At 38.6% G+C, this 22,226-nt stretch overlaps 1 protein-coding gene across 1 annotated transcript in view; it reads left to right on the top strand.

Moving 5' to 3' along the window:
* The window catches only part of ALG13 (ALG13 UDP-N-acetylglucosaminyltransferase subunit), a 58,006-nt gene extending 39,132 nt beyond the window's left edge, over positions 1 to 18,874 (top strand). Inside the window, exons 23-31 of the mRNA XM_072431520.1 lie at positions 312 to 344; positions 1,965 to 2,020; positions 2,938 to 3,009; positions 4,812 to 4,971; positions 7,329 to 7,421; positions 8,104 to 8,144; positions 9,780 to 9,942; positions 10,919 to 11,195; positions 18,738 to 18,874. Coding sequence (XP_072287621.1) covers positions 312 to 344; positions 1,965 to 2,020; positions 2,938 to 3,009; positions 4,812 to 4,971; positions 7,329 to 7,421; positions 8,104 to 8,144; positions 9,780 to 9,942; positions 10,919 to 11,193 — 893 coding nt within the window. The 3' untranslated portion in view covers positions 11,194 to 11,195; positions 18,738 to 18,874. The remainder of the gene's footprint in view (positions 1 to 311; positions 345 to 1,964; positions 2,021 to 2,937; positions 3,010 to 4,811; positions 4,972 to 7,328; positions 7,422 to 8,103; positions 8,145 to 9,779; positions 9,943 to 10,918; positions 11,196 to 18,737) is intronic.
* Positions 18,875 to 22,226: the final 3,352 nt, after the last annotated feature.

Genomic DNA, 22,226 nt, shown 5'->3' with positions numbered 1-22,226 from the left:
GGCGCCCCGTCTTCCGCAAGACAATGAACAGAGATGAGGAGAGGACCGGATTCTGCAGCTCGGATGCCGTAGGTTGGGCACCCCTGGTTTAAAGGATACTGGAGTGTGCATTTAATCACTCTTGGAAAGAAAGCTTTGTGGAGGATGTAAAGTTTGCATGGTGAATGCCACCTTTTTTGAATACACACGTACACCAGTGTTGTAGATTACGACACTAAATCCTATTTTTTTTTTTTTTTTCTCATAATGGTAAATTAATGTTAATAAACATGTTGCTATTTTGGTAATATATTTTGATGTATATGTTGCAGGAGAGTATCATGGAGATTTCATCTATACTTCAGGTTAGCATAAAAACTTTGTTACTTACACTAAAAGGTTTACCTGGATTTGCATTTTCTAATTTCTCATTCTCCTTGTAACCTTATTCTCATTTGTCAAAGCAGATGTGTCTTAAAATTCTGATTTTATTTTCACCCAGAGTATCGCAAGAACATTTTCTAATCTGCAGATCCTTTTAAAAAGGATATTGCAAAGTAAATTTTTTTAGCCAACTAGGAGCCTTAATTCAAGTTGTACCCTATGCCTTGATGGCAAATGTTATCATAAACTAGGTGTGTAGGTCTTTCTAAATACTATCCACTATGAACCAGGTGGGGGAAAAAAATCCACAGCTTGACACATCTAGTAAGATCATTGTTCTTGTGTATACATTTAGGCTACTAGCTGGATATGTTTATATGAAGTTTTTTTAACTTCATTTATTATACAGCAGATTTGTTGGTACTAAGAATGACAACTGAGATTTTAGGATTTAGAATACATATTGATGATGATCTCGTTTGGTTTTAATCCTTTGTTTCTTTTAACTCCTCCACTTTGAACTGTAAACAAGTAACCATCTTATTCCAAAGCCACTGATATGCAAGTTAATAAAGTTGCCACATTCTGGTCATCATTTAGTGGCAGCTCTATAACATATGAGCACCTTTTCTCTAAAAGAAAACATAAACAGCTCCACACACTGGATCTTGACCTTTTCAAATTCTGCAACTTCACCCACCTTGACAACGCTCCATTTTTCCTGACCACAATCTTAACTTCAACCTTTCTATATCTTGTTCTTCTTTTGCCACCTCTAAAACTAGGTCAATAGCAAAGAGATATCCAAAAACATCCACCACACCCTGTTCTCTAACTACCTTGCTTCACCAACCTTCACTCTTTCTAAAATCTCATATCTAGATCAGTCAAGATTAATTAAAATCTATCTCTGGATAAAGTTGTCCCAACCACCATCTGCTCCCTTCATCCTGCTAACCCCTGGCCTTGGCACAACAGTCCCCCAAAACACCTGCAAAAGAGTACTTGTGTATCACATCACAAATAAGGGAAATCTGGCCTCCATGCTTATTTCCTTGATTATAAAACCAAGCTACAAAAGATCATGTGTCACCATACCACTCCAACCACATCTACTCCTTCTATTTGTAAATCTTCACTAACCTTCTGCAGCCCTATTAATTTAGATTGTCTCCTCTGTCCACTGTCCACTTGGCTCCATCCCCTCTTATCTACTCCTTGACACTGACCTAACTATTCAACTTTTCTCTGGTATCTTCCCCTCCATCTTCAAAAATGCAATTTTTCTCCCAGTCCTTGAGGGGAAAAAAAACCTTTACTAGAACCCTCTCTACTTTCTAGCTACTGTCCTATCTTGCTTCCTCCATGTGTCTCCAAACTTTTGGAGTAACTTGTCTGTAAGACTAGCTGACTATCTGAACACGGAGCTGCAAATCGTACCAGATAGGATTATACCTGCCTGCTCCCTTATGGCTGTAGCTGATTTAGTTTCCTAAAAAGTCACTTATTGTAATCCTTCTGTACTGAGATATATATTTAGTTTGAACCATTTTCATTGAAGTACATTGTGTCTTGTTAATGCTTCTTTTGTTTATTTCTAGACGGTGCATTTGAGAGCTCTTCGTTGTATAGTGTGACGGAATCCACTCAGAATTTGGTATCCATTTCATGATCACTTAATTGTGTCTTCTGTGCCTAAACAATTTTGCAAACAAATGAAAATTAAAATCCCAACCCAGAAATACTTTTTTTTTTGTTTTGTGGGTCACATAATGTTTGTGTTTCTTCAATGAATTCTTAGTGTACCTGAGTTGAAATGTAAAATTATAAAAAATATAGGTGGCTTGGAATAGCAAGAGGCTTCCTAGAGTGCAAAATTTGGCCATCTCTAGTGATCGAGAGCTTGAACCAATTCCTTTTTGACTGTGCTTTACTATTGGCCTTTACCTGTGTTGAATGGTTTTGCTGGCTAACAAAAGACAATTTACATTCTAAAATACTTCAAGGCTTGTGTCTCCCAGGCTGTTCAACAGAAGGGGAATATTATGTACAGACTTCTGTAGCCTGTGCAAGCTATTTCACTTCAGTGGTTCTTTTTTAAATCTGAATTTTAAAAAGAATGTTTTTGATATTGCTTCTCTCATTGGTTTTTTTCATATTTCCATGACTAAATTGGCACCTCACAACTCTTGGCTAACAATTTTTACTTACTGCATTGTCTTTCTCTGATACATATGAACTTGTTTGAATCTCCTAAAAAGGATTCATATTTTCCGTTACCTGGTTTCCCCCTGGTTCTTGATTTCAGTTTAGAGTTTTGATTGTAAACATGTATTAAGGAGATTCCTTTGCACTTTTCTCACTGTCACGTTATTTTACAAGCAAAAAATAACTAAAACCTCTGTATGTATATATGTGTGTGTGTGTGTGTAAAATATATATATATATATATATATATATATATATATACTATGAAATGGTTGACATATATGAAACTGCACAAATTAAAAATGTTGTTAAAACTGATGTTAATATTATTTTATTTATTATAAATATATTTTTTACTTCCTTCAGTCACTTCAGGATGATATGACCCAGGCTGTACCTTCTCAAGATGATATAACTCCATATAAGTATTCAGAACAGGTAGGTAAATATACATTTGTAACCAAAAAGGCTTGCTATGTTCTTCCATTTGTAAGATAAATTTTGTGAGGGGCAGATTTGTATGTTTATGCTGCCTGTGTCCCCTTTTTTTAAAACCTGTCCTGACAACTAACCCATTTGAACCATCAAAAATGAAGGTAAGGAGGCTTTTAAATATATTAGGAATACTTTTAATTTTACAATAGCTCTTGAAACAAGAAAAACATCTAGGTATACCATCCTGCATTGTTTTGAGATCAGCATTTTTTTATTTTAGGGCTTACCATTTTCAATGAGATCACACCAAAAAAAAGCATACAATATGCCTGCCCACATGAAACACAATAAGTGCTTCACTTTGTACGTCTATGAAAAACATGCATCAATCTTTAAAGCCAGAAGAAATACAGAATTATCTACCTGGTGCTGCTGGATAATGGCAGCTTGACTATCAAAGAGCTGATGGAATGATACATTGCCAACTACTATTCAGAAAACGTGTTACTCAAGTACATGGCAATGGATGTATTTGGCCCCTAGTTATCTCATAACTAGATGACTTCCATTTCTTTGAGGAATCAATGGAAAAGATGGTTTTGAATTTTATGGCCACTGAGCTGCTTTAACGGGTAGGTTGGGAGAAGTTGAGCATACAGCCAAAGCAATTAAGTGTTTTTATGGGGTTTTTTTCTGTGTAGTTTTCCAATTTGACTTGGTCAAGCAAATGGGATTCCTCACTGAGGAGATCTGGCAAGTTGTGCTCAACAGACAAGCATGGTCTTCCTGAGGAAGGTTGTCATTGGTGGGCATCTTGGCTTGTACCACTTCATTGGTTTTCTTTCAATGTGTTTGGGGTGGCAGTGATAAAAGCTTTGACAAGCTACTGCAGTTGACCAAATTTTTCCCACTATTATCCTAATAAAGAAAAGTTACAGCACACTCCATCAGGGCTCTGGTTCAGTCTTGGCCTGAAAGACGAGACAATGCCTGGATTTAGTAGGCTGGCAGACCATTGTTTGTTATGAATCAACTTTATTTATGTGCTTTAGTCTGCCAGTGCCATCATGCTGTAGAAGTTGGGATCAGTCCGACACCTGGAAAGTAAAATTAAAATTCTGAGTTCTTGCCTGATAACTACAAAATATATTTACAACTATCCACAACAAAGAGAATATAGAGCGGTGCACCAATTGATAATGCTGCCACAGATCCATCTCCACATTAGGAGATGGAAGAGACAGCCAAAGTCTACAGGTCATCCATGGCGAGTGATCCAGATTTTTAGAAAACGACTGTTATTGAAATATGTGTAAGAAAGAATCCTCTTTAGATTTTTTTTTTTTTTCAAAGTTAAGAATATAATAAGAAGGTTTTGTAGACCTGGTTACTCCTCTGGTGCAGTTGTAATCTCCCAAATCCACCAAACTTGTTGCATTTGATGAGTTCTAACTAAATGGTATACATTGAATACAGTTTTGATTTCAGACATAATTAGATGTTTGCTAGTTGTATGTGCAATTGGCTTCTGTCAATGCTGGCATGCATTCGATTTTGGTCAGAATACCCCAGTATCTTAGCTCGGCCTGCCCTTTTATTCTCAACTTCTATACACCTATGGCAGTTGCTACATCAAAAATTTGACTTGTATTCTATTCCTTCCCCATGTTTTCTTGGTAAATTGGTAGGGTTCTTACCCATTTGCAAGTCTTGGGGAGAGGGGAATAGAGTATATCAGGTTTCCAGGTAAGGTTTGACAAATATTTGCCTTCAGGCCCCACCAAGCTTTTACTCTTTTGTTTTAGGTAACATCTGTAATATCTACATCTTGTGTAAATGCTGCACCAGCAACTGTAATCTCTTCAAGTCATTCTGTGGTTATTCCATCCACTGTAACATCCACTGTTCTGCCACAGACTGCTGTACAGCCAATGATTATGTCTCAACCTCCCACTGGAAGACCAGGTAAATTTTTTTGGTGAAAACAAGTTTTCTGAAGTGAGGTATTAGATGAAATTATTTTTTAGAATGTGAGTAAAGGTCTACTATACAACTTTTACTCTACAAAGATTGTGTTTAATCCTATTTTTTTAATTTTGCATTTTAGTTGTGTAGAAAGTTGCTGCTTTAATGATGAGCTAAATCCAGCACAGCTGGTGAAAGTTCTTTTGATAAGACAAAACAATCCACAGAAAATGCTTCAAAATGTTGGACAGCATTTTAACTTCATTTTCAGTTTGATGCAAGATATGACATTGATTCTTCCCACTGGATAAAATGGAAACATTTTTTTGTTCTCTTCTTGTGAGGGGAAACAGAGGACATTGCACAAATGCAGTATGATAGATGGTTTTCAAATGCTGTGGTTAAAACGGGCTTCATTAATTTTTTTTTTAATGGTAACTGTTGATACATTTTGCAAATTGTATGGGATCCCATTTGGTGTAAATGAGCTTTTAATTGTCAAATGACACTAGAATGGATCCATTTCGTTGATAGAGTAAGGAAATTGGTGTATGTACATTTAGACATTAGGTGGTGCTCTTGTAGAAGTTTCTGCGGTTTAAACTATTTAAAGAATATTAGATATGTTTTCAAAAGGTTTTTTTTTTTTTTTTTTTTTTTTTTTCATGCAAAGAATCACTTCGTTAATTTCACTACTAAATTTTGTTTACATTTTTTTTAGTCCTAAATCCTATAATTAAAATCTATTCTGGTTTAACATTTTACAAGAGTAGAAAAGGAGAGTAGGTGATTTGTGTTTCAAACTTTCATACCCAGGAGTTATTCCTAAGAATTACAGGCCTACAAAATTAAACAAAAAATTTCCATGCAAAACAATGTACTGCTTTTAACATAAAACTGACATAATTACACCGCCAGGGAGGTTAATGGACATGGCTAAAAGACTGTTTTACAAAGTTTGTGGAATGTGCCATATTATACATGTACTGTTTTTCAAACACTTTGGCTAATTTGCTGGAAAAAGAAGGTGGTGCCTTTTTGATAAAAATATTAGAACAATACGAGGGGGTGCTGAGAAAATTCTCGCCTTGCCTAGAAAGAAGAGAGCCAGAGTTATGAAATAACACATTTATTTAACATATTCCCCCCTGAGACTGATGCACTTGGTACAGTGTAGTTGCAGCTTTTCTAGACCAATCAAATAAAAGTCCTTTGGTTGGGCCGCAAACCAGCTCTCAGCAGCATCTTTGACGTCAGAAATGTCCTCAAAACGTTGCCCCTTCAGGTGTATCCCTTTGGTCAACTTTCCACGGCGTTTTGTCTTAATTGCCTCCTTCAGCTGGTCCAGAAGGTTAGCATAATACTGTTTGGTGATACTTAGAGCCCTAAGGTAGGTAGTCCACCAACAGAATACCGCCTTTGTCCCAGAAAACAGACGCCATTACTTTTTTAGCTTTTCCTAGGTTCGGAACTTCCGCCACAGGGACCTGCTGTGGCGCCATTCCTTTGACTGTCTCTTGGTATCAGGATCATAGCTGTGGAGCCAGATTTCATCGTCCCTAACCAAGCCAAAAAGTCCTATGCAGCTTCAAAATGGGCCAAAACAGCTTTGAATGCTTCTGATCTTGTTCCTTCTTCTGATCACTGTTAAAATATTTCGGCACCTACTTCGCTGAAAGCTTGTGGCATGTCTAGGATAGTGGTGATAACAAACGATGTCGAGTATCTGGGCTTTCCTTTTTTTTTTTTTTTTTTTTTTTTTTTTTTTTTGCGGATATTTGCTGGTCCTCTATGATCTGCTCATGGACTGCATCGCAGGTGCCTGGGTCAGTTGAGATTGTGGGGCCCACTGCAAGGCTAATCTTCCAACAGTGAAATGCCCAGTCTTGAAAAGAGATATCCAGGTTTTGACAGTGCTGTAGGAAGGACACTTCACCCCCAGTGTTTGTGACATCTCAGTGTGAATGTCCTTTGCTGACACTCCCTGGAGAAACAAAAACTTCATGACGGCCTGTAACTCAAAGGACGTGAAACTTGCTTGTGCCTCACAGCTTATCTCTAAAATAAAAAAAAGTTTTAATCGCAAAGACCGGAAATTTTCAGTTACATACTAGGTTATTAGGCTGTCATATGCCCCCACATTTTTCAATTTCATCTGGAAGGGGGCAAAGCCAGGAACTTCTCAGCACCCCCTGGTATGTTGGAAAATACTTTTTATGTCCTCTTCAATTTGTGGGTGATGGAAATACATTCCTACTGGAGAATGATGTTAACTGTACATAAGCCAGTAAATATTTACTTTCAATAACCTAATATGTGATAATGACACTTGCAATGCGTTTTTCTATTTTGAACAGCTCATCCTGGGTCTGGCGAAATGGGAGAATGCACAATTCCTCTTCCACCTCCTCCTTATTCTATTGACCCTAATGGTAATGATCTGCCAAGAGGTAAGTAGGGACAGCTGTAAATTTTTTAAAAGGATTAAATCCGTGTGTGTATGTATATGTGTATGTATGTATGTGTAATATATATATATCAGTTAATAAGCGGTTCTGTTAAGTAATTCAATTTCTTTATTAAACCTAAACTCAGAAATTTCACTTTACAAAAAAGAGTAGACGACTCTTTTATGTAAGGTAAAATTTCTGTTTATCTGCAACACCCTTTTTAAAAAAAAAAAAAAAAAAAATAGCCTAGGAAATCGAGAATGAATGGGAGTGCAAAGCCTCCCAGGATCCCATCAGGCTGCTGGGTGCTTCTGCGCATGCCCAAGTATGGAGCCTTTTTGTGAGAAAAGAAAAATTTGCCAATCTCATGCATGCGCAGCGAGATCGGCAAGTTTTTCCAACCTAAGTCACCCGCCTGTGTTGGGTGACGTAGGAATAGGAACCCCGGAAGAAAGAGCTAGGATGGCGACGCCTGGCGCGCCAGTTCAGAGACAGATGCCGGGACGCCTCTGGACCGATCAACTGCGCTGCTGGATTGAAGGTACCGTATTTTTCGGACCATTAGACGCTCCGGACTATAAGACGCACCAGGTTTTCCGCACCGTCCTCTTTTTTTTTTTTTTTTTTTTTTTTTTTTTTTTTTTTTTTAACAAACTTAAACCCCTTTTTGTTCCTCTGTTAGACACAAAAGTACTGCAGTATTACTTTAACCTCGGATTGCAAGTAAGTATATATGCAGGTATAACTGGCTTGAAAAATTGTCTGCATGCTATTTCTGCTTTTTAAAAAGTAAAGCAAAATGATATATTGTTTATAATAAGCATACCTCTACAGGGACTATAAAATTTCAATTATAACCCATCAGTATCTAAAAAATTATTACAAAGGATTCTAAAAACGTTACTTTCTTGTAAGACCTTTGTGCTCAACACATTTCACGCAATTTAAAACAAATTTTAAATTTCAGGGAACCCCTGTTATATTTATAGCTGCTTACGGTATAATACTGTGAAGCGTGGGATAGTTTAGGAGAACAAAACTCCTATTAAGGGTTACATACAAAATAGAAGTGTTGGTCGAATATCTCACTATTGGATTCGACAGCTATTTGATCCAATAGGGGGATATTGTTTGGTTGATTGAATGCCGAATTGATTGACTTTGACTTTAATGTTGGGAAAATTTGGGTTATTTTTTGGGACTGTGAAGAACTGCAAGAGCAGTCAGGGTAGCAGAGCTGACAGCTCTGCTCCCCTGAATGCTCTTGCAGCCCTTTACTAGTTGTATGTGTTTTTGGCTAGTTTCTCTATCCAAGAACACAGGAGTCCTGTGTTCCTGGATAGAGAAACTATCCAGGAATAGGGATAGTGCTCCCTAATTGGCTGAGGAAAGCTTTCCTCAGCCAATCGGAGCACTAGAGGTTTTGAATTGGGAAACTTGTCCCCATTTACCCTCTAGTGCCGGAGATGGAGCATTGTTTTCAATGAATGCGGCTGCATTCATTGAGAACTAACCTCTAGTTCCTGGGGATCCCACAATGACAGGAGGTTTCCCTTGGCTATGCAGCCGTGGGAATCTTCCTGTCATTGTGGGATAACCTGTAAAAAAAAAAAAAAAAAAAAAAAAAAAAAAAAGTTGGTTAAACTAATCACACACATTCAATAAATTACTTTAGCAATATTTTTTAATTTTTTGAACACATTTTTTTACACACGAATTTGCGCCGTTGAATCCCGTGTTTTTCAGGTTGGGTCTATCTGAATTCGAACAGCCATATTCAGGTCAAATATAAGGACAACCCAACACTACAAAATGGGGACTGTATGTTTGTTGGAACAGATACATTATCCGAGCAGGGAAGCCCCATTCCTATCTAGGAGTCGTCAGTATGTCAGATGTCCTTAACTCAGGAACTACCTGTTCCTATTTTTTTAAATACTGTTAGATTCTAAAGGATCATTCAGAAACTTTTTAGCAGGAAGCATATTGTGCTTCCTACCACAGTGCCTTTGTATTATCTGATTCACTGTTTTCAGTTACAATACATTCTTCCAAATACTGTCACTCTAGTCACATCTTTTTGCTTCCCCCTTTTAATTAAGTTTGTACTTTGTTGCTTGAATAACCATCTTCCGTGCCTCAAAACTGGCACTTGAATAGGTTTTGTATTTTTGCAAAGGCATTACTTTGGGGGAAGATGTAGATATTGATTGGGTGTCACTGATCAGGTAGTGAGCATGAAAATTAATTTATTACATTTTTGTATGGGACCATGTAGCTTTAATGTGTATGTGTATCAATCATTTAAACCATAATCTAAGGCTTTTAAAGTAAACTTCCTGCTTGTTTGATTCCTAGTTTTATCATCAGAACTTGTGGCATAACATGGTCTATGTTCAGTCTGTCCCAACTCCACCACATGTTGAGCCATATCAGAGCTTTCCAGAACCAGTTCCTGTAGTTGACCAATCTGTGCTTACAGTATGCAATGAAAACAGGCCACATACACTGGAAACAGGTGGTATGTACAATAATTTTATTGCCTTGTATTTAATTTTTTAAGTACTTTAGATGTAGTAGATTATTGAAAAGGTTTAATGGGCCATAATATACTAGCTTTGTGTATCATGCATCATTATAAATGTCTATTTTGGTGCAGTATCTGCACAATTACTATTTATAGATATAGATTCCGCTTTTTCAGTCATCGACTTACCCAAGTGAGGCTTCTGTGGGCCATAATAGACACGGTTTCCTTTTTTAATTGAAAAGCAAACCTATGGTTGCCTAAAATGTTATATTTTGTGTATGAGCATTTTGAAGTTTTTCAATAATATAGAACCTGATAAAAACAATAGGTATTAGTAGAATCCATTCCAGTCCGAAGATTGCTTTTACTTTCGTCTATGAAATTTAGTATTAAAAAAATGATCTATATACTTTCATCACTTTCTCAGATCACCAGCTAACATTAGCAATCAAAGCATTTGTTCCTCCACAATTATATTTCATTTATTTTTTTCAAAGTAGTGATGAGCAGCCGTAAAAAAAATGGTAATTAGTACTTTATAAAAACAAAAGTGAGGTCACCTTTTCATAAATGTGGCTTGCAAAAGCCCTCTAGAAATTTGCTAAACCGTTCAAAGCAACTGTAATTCTTTCCTAGCTCAAGTAGAACATTGTTGATTCAGTAACCCATAGCAACCAGTTAGGTTTCAATCTTCTGTTACGTCACTGCCTAACATGGCTGTTACCATATATGACAAGAACTTTATAGAGCACAACCATAAAGTCCACCTAGTCTTGTTAATCTTGTAATTTCTTGGGTCCCAAAGCTGATGTTCTAGTGATAGTGTATTGACCGAGCTTTGCCCCATGTCAGATGCATGAAACACTGTGATTGTTTTACACTTGCTCTTATATTTCTTGCATAATAAGGTGGACAAATAGTCTTTAACCTGCGCCTAGTAACATATATATATATTTGTATCTTGCAGGACCATTTCCTAATGTGGACTCTTTGCCTTCCCCAACTGGACCAGTATATTACCCGTTTGTGCCTGATCCATATAGCCAACCTCCTTTATCTAATTTTGATCCATGTGTGCCTTTTATGCCTACATATCATTATGTAGGACCATGGCATCCTATAAGCCCACCTTACAGCAGTTCTCCTCGGATACATAATACAGTAAACCCTGGTCATATTCACCAAGTAAGCTACCTGGCTGCAGCAACACCACCTGCTCACTTTGTTCCTCAGACAATATGAGGGTAAGAATGTAATTGGTATGTATGGAAGTTATTTTTTTATTTTTTTTTTAAAATTTTCATTTTTTAGAAAGCTGAAAGAATATATGGTAATATTGCATATGATCATTTCTATTACCCTTCCTGGCGGTATTTTTGAGCCACACTCGGGGTGGAATTTCCAGGGAGATTAAGAGTCCTACCTTATTCCCACATTCCAGCAGCATCCTCCAGCTATCCTCCATCTTTGTAACCTTGCAATGCCGGGTCCGCATCCCCGGCATGTTGGGGACGTGAGGCTAGGAGAAGCAGATGCTGGCTGGGCATCTGCTTGTGAGACTTGGTCTCAATGGCGGGACCGTTAGGCAGGTAGGCGGGACCGGGCAAGAAAATTAAAATGAGGATTTTTAAATGTACCACTTTTTCATTTAAAAAGCCTCATTAATTGTACCGCCAGGGAAGTTAATCAAGAAGTGCGTTAGGCTGCTTTTCATATATGCAGGGCTAACTTCGTTAGCATATTTCAATTGAATGAGGCAGAAGAACTTCTTTTGATTAGAGACTAAAGATTGCCAAGATTATATTCCATCCTATGTATTTTTTTTTTTTGCACCCAAACAAGGCATAGCTAAGAAGGGGGAGAAAAGGGAGGAGGGTAGTGACACTGCAGACATACACTGCAGGGGATGTGGAGAATAAAATAAATGTTCTTGAAAACAATGTACTGCTTTTATACATTTAAATCCAATGTATTGCTTTTAATACAGTTATTTTGTATTGAATGCAATATAAATGGATTTTGAGTTTCCCGCCCCACTGGCAATGTACACATACACCAACGTCACCGGGAACTCCCCCAGTGACTCATCGTGTGCAGAAGATGCTGGAAGAAGACAGAGATCGCAGCGATGGGGGAGGCCGGCCGATCAGGTAAGGCTTTATTTACTTACCTTCCCATAGGTTTACCTACCACGAGTGTGACTCTGGGTTACCGCTTTTAGCAACTTTTTTCTACCCCGAGTCACACTTGGGGTTACTGCTAGCGAGGTTAAAGGTGCATATTATAGCAGTAAGCAAAAAGTGAGTTTTGGAGGGGTAAGGCTCACTATCAGGAATGCTCATCAATACTTGGTATAATAGGGAAGGGTTTGGGTTTTTGAATCACTGGGCTGACTTTTCATTGGGGTACAACCTTTATGCCAGAGATTTGCACTCAAATTGAAAGGGGTCTGCTGTGCTAGAAGAAAGATTTAGGGGAATGGTGGAGGGATAAACTAGGACAGAGGTGTGGGATAGTTAAAAAAAAAAAAAAAAAAAAAAAAAAAAAAGTGGCAGATAGGGGTCAGCCACTAGTGGAGGGTGGATAAGGGATAGTTGGGGGAGGGTTTTGGATAACTATAAAGAGCTTCCCATGTTAATAATAATAAAAAGGATTTATATAGCGCCAACATATTGTGCAGCGCTGTACATTAAATAGGGATTGCAAATGACAGACTAATACAGATGGTGATACAGGAGGAGAGGACCCTGCCCCGAAGAGCTTACAATCTAGTAGGTGGGGGAATTGCGCGCACACACAATAGGATGGGAGATATGTAGTGGTGGTTTCAAATGACAGAAGAAGCCGGGTAGGCAAGTTTGGGGAAAAAATGGGGTTTGAGTGCTCTTTTAAATGAGCAGAAAGTAGGAGCAAGCCGAATAGGACGAGGAAGACCATTCCAGAGAGTCGGGGCAGCTCTAGAGAAGTCTTGTATCCGTGCGTGTGATGAGGTTATGAGTGAGAAAGTCATTAGTAGGTCATTGGAGGAGTGGAGAGAACGGCGGGGGGAGTATTTTTTAACCATGTCAGAAATGTAAGTGGGACAATAACTGTGTAGGGATTTGAAGGCAAAGCACAGGAGCTTAAATTTGATTCTAAGGTGAAATGGAAGCCAATGGAGAGAACTACAAAGAGATGCAGCGGAGGGATGGATGGATGAGTCTGACTGCAGTATTCATGATAGATTGTAGAGGGGAGATTCCGGTTAGTGGAATACCAGCGAGAAGGATGTTATTACAGTAGTCCAGACGGGAGATAAGAGCATGTACAAGGAGTTTGGTGGTCTCAGGGGACAGGTAGGGGCGGATTTTGGAGATGTTGCGTAGGTGAAAGTGACAGGACCTGGAAATGTTCTGAATATGGGGCTAAATGAGAGGGTTGAGTCAAAGGTGACACCAAGACAACGTGCCTGAGGGGAGGGCCGAATAACAGTGTTAACAGTTAGATATGTCAGGGGGGATTTGGAATTTGAGGGGGGGATGATGATGAGTTCCATTTTATCCAGGTTGAGTTTCAGGAATCGGTCAGACATCCATGATGAAATGGCTGACAGGCAGCATGAGACCTTATTTAGGACTGAGGGAGACGGGTCAGGGGTGGACAGAAAAAATTTGAGTGTCATCAGCATACAGATGGTACTGTAAACCAAAGGAGGATATGAGATTACCGAGAGAGGAGGTGTACAGAGAAAAGAGAACTGGTCCAAGGACTGACCCTTGGGGAACACCAACAGGGAGGAGAGTGGGTGAGGAGGAGTTACCATTGAAAGAAACTTGAAAGGAGCGGTCAGAAAGATAGGAAGCAAACCAAGAGAGCAGTGTCACTGATACCAATGGAGCGCATAATTTGTATTAGAAGGGGGTGATCAACAGTGTCAAAAGCAGAGGAAAGATCAAGGAGAAGGAGCAGGGAAAAGTTGCCTTGAGACTTGGCTCTGAGGTCATTGGTCACTTTAGTAAGGGCTGTTTCAGTGGAGTGGGCAGCTCTAAAACCAGACTGGAGGGGGTCAAGGAGAGAGTTGGTGCTCAGGTAATGGGTGAGTCTTTTGTAGACAAGGCGTTCAAGAAGTTTGGAGACATATTGGAGAAGGGAGATAGGACGGTAGTTGGAGGTTAGGGAGGCGTCCAGTGAGGGTTTCTTTGGGATAGGGAGAATTATGGCATGTTTAAAAGCTGAGGGGTATTTACCAGTAGAAAGGGAGAGGTTGAATAGTTCGGTTAGGGCAGGGGCCAGGGTGGAGGAATGGGCACGGAGTATATCAGAGGGAATTGGGTCAAGTGGACATGTAGTAGACAGAAATGAGAGAAGAGTTAAGACTTCGTCCACAGTAACAGGGCTGAGGGAGGCCAGTGATGATTTACAGGTGGAAGGGGGTGGGTATGGTTGGAGTGGCTTGGTGGGCAGAGACATCATGTTTGATTTTGTCTATTTTATTTCTAAAGTAGGTGGCAATGTCTTGGGCAGAGAAGGATGTTGTGGGGTTTAGGAGGGAGTCAATTGTAGAGAAGAGGTTGTGTGGGTTGGAGGCTTGAGAGGAAATGACTGCGGATAAATAATTTTGTTTGGAGACAGTGAGCTCTGTGTTAAAGCTTTGAAGCTTGGCTTTGTAGTCCATGAAGTCAGCGCTGAGGCCAGATTTCCTCCACTTGCACTCGGCTGCACGAACAGACTTTTGTAGCTGTTTGGTGTGGTTGTTGAGCCAGGGGCGGGGGTTGGCAGGGCGGGGGTAGCAGAAGGTGGCAGGAGCAACATTATCCAAAGCCAGGGACAGAGCGTGGTTTAACATGGTGGCAGCTTCATCTGGGGAGGTGATTTTGGAGAGGGAGGGGGTTAGGGACGCAAGGCAGTTTGAAAAAAGGTTGTGGTTAAGGTTACGGATATCTCTCTGCCATTGACCAAGTCTGGGATGTGGCAAGGGAGGGCAAGGGTTTGATAGGTTGAAAGTGATAAGGTTATGATCAGAGAGGGGGAATGGTGAGTTGTCGAGGAGGGTGAGGTTGCAGAGTTTAGAAAAAACCAGGTCTAATGTGTGTCCGGCTATGTGTGTTGGGCCATGATGTGTTGAGAGTCCAAATGAGGAGGGAATGGAGAGCAGTTTGGCTGAGGAGGGAAGGTTGGGCTCATCCATTGCAGCATTAAAATCACCAAGGATTAGGGTGGGCAGGTCATGGGAAAGAATGTGTGGGAGCCAGGATGCAGAGTTATCCACAAATTGTGACACTGGGCCAGGGGGGCGGTAGACAACACCAACAATGAGGGGTAAGGGGCTAAAGAGTCGGACAGAGTGGACTGAGAGAGGGTGAAAATGAGAGAAGGTGGGGTAGAAAGGACTCTGTATGTACAGTTAGGTGAGAGAAGGAGACCCACACCACCCCCTACTTTGTTGCCAGGTCTGGGGGTATGTGTAAAGTGCAGGCCTCCATAGGAGAGAGCAGCAGCAGAGTCAGAGGAGGAAAGCCAGGTTTCAGTGAGAGCCAGAAAGTTAAGAGACTTAGAAAGGAGAAGGTTGTGTATGGAGATTAATTTGTTGTCAACAGATCTGGCATTCCATAGACTGCCAGAGAGAGGGGGTTAAGGACTTATGGGTAGGGTGAATGGGGATGAGGTTAGGAGAAGGGAGTGTCTTACTGAGAGTGTATGGAAAGTAGAGGCTGTAGGGGGGGACCAGGGTTGGGTGAGATGTCACCAGAGAATCAATAAAGTAAAAAGGTACAGGAGCACAGACAGAGAAATAAGGAGAGTGAAAGAGCTGAGAGACAATGAGTTATCAGACTGGGGAGTGCAGGGAGTAGTGCCAACAAAGAGCAGGATGAATATTATATTTTACAGATAATTGGGAATTCATTTAACATAAGCTGTAAACAAGGAGCAAAAACAGGAAAGACAGAACAGAAAAAATTTTTAAGAGCGCAAATTTTCTATTAGGGGGGCTCTCTGTGACTGGGGGACAATATTGTCCTCAAAGAACACAGAACAGAAATGGGAATGTTTCAAGTCTGTTCTACAAAAGCAAACTGAAATTTATATTCCAATGGGTAATAGGTTTTAATTTTGGCCTCTTAAACTTATGTGGCCCACAGCTGATGTTAAAGCCATAAAGAACAAGAAAATGGTATTCCAAAAATAAAAAAAGACCACCTTTATCGTTTGAAAACGATAAAGAATATAACAAAAGGTGTAAAAAAGATAAAATATGCAAAGCGTCAAAATGAAAGACAGATTGCAAAAGAAAATAAGGCAAACCCCCCAAATTTTTTTTAAATATATTAATAGCAAAAAGAACAGATCTGAGCATGTAGGCCCCTTAAAGGATGTTTCTGGGTTGGTAACTGGGAATAAAGGCAGATTTACTAAACACTTTTTTTTTTTTTTATAGCTCTATGTACACAAAGGAAAATGGTAGAGCTCAAGTCCAAATTATAATAGCAATGTCACTGCCCTAAATGAGTCACAATGGCTCGAACTGATATGATTGAGAAACAGTTGGGCAAAATTAAGGTTGACAAAGCACCCAAACCTGATGGACTACATCCACATGTCCTCAAAAAGCTGAGCCATTTTTTTCTAATTTTTGGAGTCTCTTTAGTCGCTGGCATGCTACCAATGGATTAGCGTAATGCCAATGTGGTTCCTATCTTACAAAAGGGAGTAAAGTCATTACCAGGTAACTACAGACCAATTAGTTTAACGATCATAGTTGGAAAGGTCCTAGAGTGTTTTTTTTAAAGAACCACATAGAGGAGTTTCTGCTGAAAAATAATATAAGTGATGCTCAGCATGGCTTCAAGAAAGACCGAAGTTGTCAAACAAACGTACTCTTTTTATGAGGAAGTAGGTAGACAGTGGAATAGCAGTTGATATCATTTTGGTACAATTTCTGTTTGCTGATGACACCAAACCATGTAATGGAATTGGGTCCATACAGGATGTCTATAATCTACAAGCAGAACTAGATGTACTATATAATTGGGCAGCCAAGTGGAAAATTATATTTATTATAGATAAATGTAAAGTTATGCACTCGGGGGCTAACATGCATGCTTCATACTGTCTAGGGGGAATACATTTGGGGGAGTCAGAAATGGAAAAGGATCTGGGGGGTTCTGGTAAATCATAGACTTTAACAATAACAGCATGCAATGCCAAGCTGCAATATCTAAAGCTAGTAAAGTACTTTCTTGTGTCAAGAGGAATAGACTGCAGAAATCAAGACATAACCCTGACCCTGTACAAAGCATTGGTCAGACCACATCTGGAATATGCAGTCCAGTTTTGGGCACCAGTTCACAAAAAGGACATTGTGGAATTGGAGATGTACAAAGCATTGGTCAGACCACATCTGGAATATGCAGTCCAGTTTTGGGCACCAGTTCACAAAAAGGACATTGTGGAATTGGAGAGAGTGCAACTAAACTAATAAAAGGACCAACTTTATCCATGGGGTTTTAAATCTGGGACATGTTTACTTCCCTAGTGGTTTAACCTGATGGCCTTATGTCTTTTTTCAACCTAACCTACTATGTAAAGAAGCATTCCAGGATTCATTTTGACTAAATGATATTTACAAATGTGGACTCATTTTGTTGATGACCTTCCATGAAGGAAGAAAAGATTGGCATCTATTGTTGCTCCATGGTTCAGACTTTAGAATAAAGTAGTTCAGACTTAGATAATATTTCAAGTAATAAAAATGTAATGCATACAAATGATGGGACCCCCCGAACCCATTTATTTTTGGCAAATCTTTAAGAATCAGTCACTAAGAGCAAGCAATTTGTTTAGCTCTGAATGAGCCCACACTTTCTGAGTAAACATCTCCTGCTGGGTCAGACATAAAAGTGTTTTCTCCTTTTAAATAGGGCTAAAAACAGACTATTTAGAGTAGTACACTGCTTTGGTTAGGCCATTCATGTGTGTCTGTGTGTTCGATATTTTGTGGTAGGATACTGCAACTGGGACAGAGCTTTATAACGTTTCATGGAAAATGTCTTGAAGATCTTTGTGTTATTTCCTGCATTGGCTCAAGGCACCCTATGCCAGATGCAGCAAAGTAGCCCCAAAACCAAACCACTTCTGATTCACAGTACTTTTGTATTTTCACTTTTTCATATGAGGACAAAGAGTTGGTATTTTAATTTTCCTATTTCCCCATTATAGGGGTATGTGTTTCCAGGTCACTTTTGGTTATCTTTGTGGAAAAAGTAATACTATATCTGTTTTAAGACTTGCTTTACTTTATTTGAACTCCTAAAGGCATGCATTCCTAAAGATGGACACTTGATTTTCATTTTTTAGGAGGCATAAAGCAATTTTCAAATAGCTGTAATGGCATAAACAGTTTGTCCACAACTGTACAAGAAATTGGGTGTTTAGGCCTGTTGAGGTATTTATATCATTCAAGTGCAATATATTTTCTTTGTGAGCACAGGTTTGTTTAAAATGTCACAAAAAATATAGCTAATTCTTTTGTACATAAAACCATTTTCACCCACTCCTCTGATTTTCAATGAGATGTCTGTCAGGGCAAGTGTTGCAGCAAGGTAATTACCTCTTGGCTTACTGAATTATTATGTCTAGAACAAAGGGACATACAATAGACAGTTATATTCTCTAATTTATGGTTGCATATTGAATGTGGCGTTGTTTACATTCAGTTTGATGAGTAAATTGTTATTGTTAATCCTTATTACCAAGTACAGTCATTTTCAGTGTTGAATAATAAAACATTTTTTTTCTTTCTCTTACAGGCTGTGTTCCTAGTTTCAAGCCTTAAATGATGCTGCTTCTGCATACCCAAAATAGTTGTCACACGCACTTTTACTTTTTGGACTAAACTGGTGGAAAGGGTGGGATTTAGAAGGAATCTCAATTTTTTACAATGAAGAACTAAGTTGAAGTTCTTATTGGTTTTTTTTTTTTGTTTTTGTTTTTTTTTTTTTGTTTTTTTTTTTACTTAAATAACCATCATTTAAGATTTAAAACTTGTTGCTTGTGAATCTCCTGCATCTGCTGATGACTCTAGATCCCATGTTCCAATAGACATGCTAACTCAGAATTTCTACCTCACCACTGTTACCAAACATGGTACAGTGTAGAATTCCAGTTGATAAGTCACAACATTATTTCCATGTGCAAATTCTTTATCGGAATAACAAAAGCACTGTTGGTTTCCAGTTCTTAAACTGAAAGCCACAATACTATAATTTGCACTTTTTCTTTTACCCGTCTGCCTTTTAGTACTAAAGTAACATTTGTCTCTACATGTATTACCCTTGTATGAGTGTTTTTTTTTTTTTTTTTTTTTTTTTTTTTTTTTTTTTTTTTTTTTTTTTTTTTTTTTTTTTTTGTGGTTTCTGTTCTTTTTTTGGTCTTTTGTTATGGGGGTATTTGTATAAATACTATTTCACATTTGCACAAAAGTTAATTCTAATTGGTGTTCTCACTATCACAATAAATAAGAAAGCATAAAAAGTTTACTAGATACAGAATGTTTATTTTATGTTGTCCTGTCTAAATGAATATAATTCACTGGGTAAAAAATATATGATAACTGATTTGGTAAAAACATTAAAATAAAGTTATAACATTAAGTCATAAAGAAAAGAGGGAAAAAAGCGTAAAGGCTATTTAATAGTCAATTGTATTCCATCAAAGTTATACAAACAGATAATATATACATCAATGTCTTTGTCCATCACCCAAAAAACTTCCTGGGGTAGGAACTGTTAAGCTATACAAATCTACTCCAAATTTAAGCCATGAATATTTAAGTCCGATAAACTGAAAAAACGTCGTTAACCAACGTGTTTCATCACTTTGGCTTCCTCAAAGATATGAATGAGACATATGTAGTTTAATGGTTAAAAAAGTAACAATAAAAGTTGGTGTATGTAAGATAACTAGACTAATAACTAATAAATAACTGTCATTCATAGGTATAGGTAATCGAAAATATACACAATAAATAAAAAGTGGATGGCAGAATTGAGTACCTTTTTAAAAACCAAACAAGATAAAAAAGATTTCCTCAAAAAAACAATCACATTTAGTGTTCACAAAAGTATTTACAACTTCATCAAAGATAATTAGTTATATTAAAATGAATATTGTCCATGAAGTGTTGCAATCCCATTTTCAGTCTGATACATAAGAATAGTTTAAATTTGGATAGTTGATATATGATGTATTGGATTACATACCTATATAGCTTTCCATTATTAACTAGTATGGATATAGGATCCTAGTATTCATATTCAAAATGATTGCTTGTTAAGCCTCAATAAAATAGATACTAATGGGTAGTAATCCATCAAAAGTTGGGCTTGGTGCTAAGGTGTATGCAAAAAAGTGTATACTTGGATTTAAAAAGAGGTGACTCACTTGTTGCATAGTAATTCATGGAAGTAAAAATATACTTATGTGAAATGTACAGCGCTGCGTAATATCTAGAGATATAAAACTTATATAAATTTCTATTTTCCTTATTTTATACCCTCAGCCATATACCTTGTTCTTTCTTTTTATTAGTATGTAAAAGAGAGGGGTATCATAGTTCTCCCCAAAGGGTTTTAACCGGTTGCTCTGCCCGGCTGCTGTGAATACCCTGCCCACCTCTCCTCGGCAGCTCATCCTCTGCACGAATCTCGGTGAGGCTGCTCTGTCATCCGTTCAGAGGTTTGCTGCTGGGATGAGAGGTGAGCACACAGCTCAGCCTTAATGTGAAGGAGACACAGGCAGCCCCGCCCCCATCTCAAAGCACCAGCTAGGATTTCTATTTAAAAAGGAAAAGCTGCCTGTAAAATGTATCCACTGCTAGAGCTGTGTGTGAAGTCTGGTTCTGCATCATCACAGCTCTCTGTGTACAAACCTCCATATCTCCTAATATGTATGTCACAATGACCTGTAATTTTCAGAGTGTACAGGGGACCCTCATAGATACTAGTTACTACAATTTCACCCCCCAGCTTTAATGAATTTCAAGATATGGGGTCACAAATGTAAAAAGTTAAAAATTGAACTTTGGGGTTGCTGTTTCAGAGGAAAGTGCAAATAGGAGTCCTAAATTGAAAGTGCAAATTGGGGACCCCGGAGCCACTAACATAGCAGGGAGCATTGGGGTGGGCCCCTAAATATATACCTACCTGTCACAAATCTATACCTATGAAACCACTGTCTGCTTCTCTTTGAAACCCAATTTCTCTGAGGTGGGGGTACAAAACTGAAAATATAGGTGCAAGTGGTGGGCACATTCTCCCCTTACAATCTCATTACTACAGCATCATTATACCATAAAACCTGTTTACACATTCCTGTCCACTTAACTAACATTTTGAACTTCAATTGGGGAATGGGGAGGTGTAAGAAACCAAAAATATAGGTACAAGTGGGGAACATCTGTGACTAACATCCCCTAAAACGCCATCACTATGGCATCATTAGAAAATCAACCCTGCCCGCTAACTTTTATTGAGGTTGAGCTACTGGAAGGTTACAGTTATGTGTAACAAGGAAGTGGATTTTGATGGACCGTTTTCTTTTTTTAATGTTGTAAAGATGCCATGGTGATGAAAGGTGATAGCCACAAGTGTTTCCCACGTTTGAGGTAAGATGCAGCACATTTTGCTAGGTAGAGATTTATGTTATAACACCATACTAATTACATTTTAGAAGGGTTTGGCCACAAGTGTCCCCCATTTGCACCTTCAGTTTCCTATGCCTCCACGTGTACCTTAAAAATGTCAAGTCAATACACCCAACGGTTTAGGAGATCTGAAGGTTTGAACACAGTGAGTTGTTAGGCTGCAGAATATCACATGCAGCTTTTACACACAGCCGTCACACTGCGCTGACGATGACATCATTACACACTGCGGATAAACGTCACATACAGTGGTTTTTAATAGAATATGGACAGTGATAAGCCACATTTTTACCATTATATTAAAGTGACTTTCTCTTCTTAAAACTTAGAACACTAGTAAGTTGGGTCACAATACACGGCATAGGACAGTTGTGGCAAAATACATAGAATAGAAAAATTGGATATACTAACGGGGCAGGCATTACAAAGTTGTTAACAAATCATTGGGAGAAGGTAGAACACTGAAACTATAAGAGGTAACTAATTACCCATGGCATAAACAACTGGGAGCACTAAATTTGCTGTGTTTTGCCACACCCCCTTTTTTACCACCCGGCTGAAAAATTTCAGGGGGGAACACTGGGTATCATACCTA

This window comes from Pyxicephalus adspersus, chromosome Z (assembly GCF_032062135.1).
Source record: "Pyxicephalus adspersus chromosome Z, UCB_Pads_2.0, whole genome shotgun sequence".
NCBI lineage: Eukaryota > Metazoa > Chordata > Amphibia > Anura > Pyxicephalidae > Pyxicephalus > Pyxicephalus adspersus.
The sequence above is the reverse complement of the archived record's forward strand: the minus strand, read 5'-3'. Positions and strand labels throughout refer to the sequence as shown.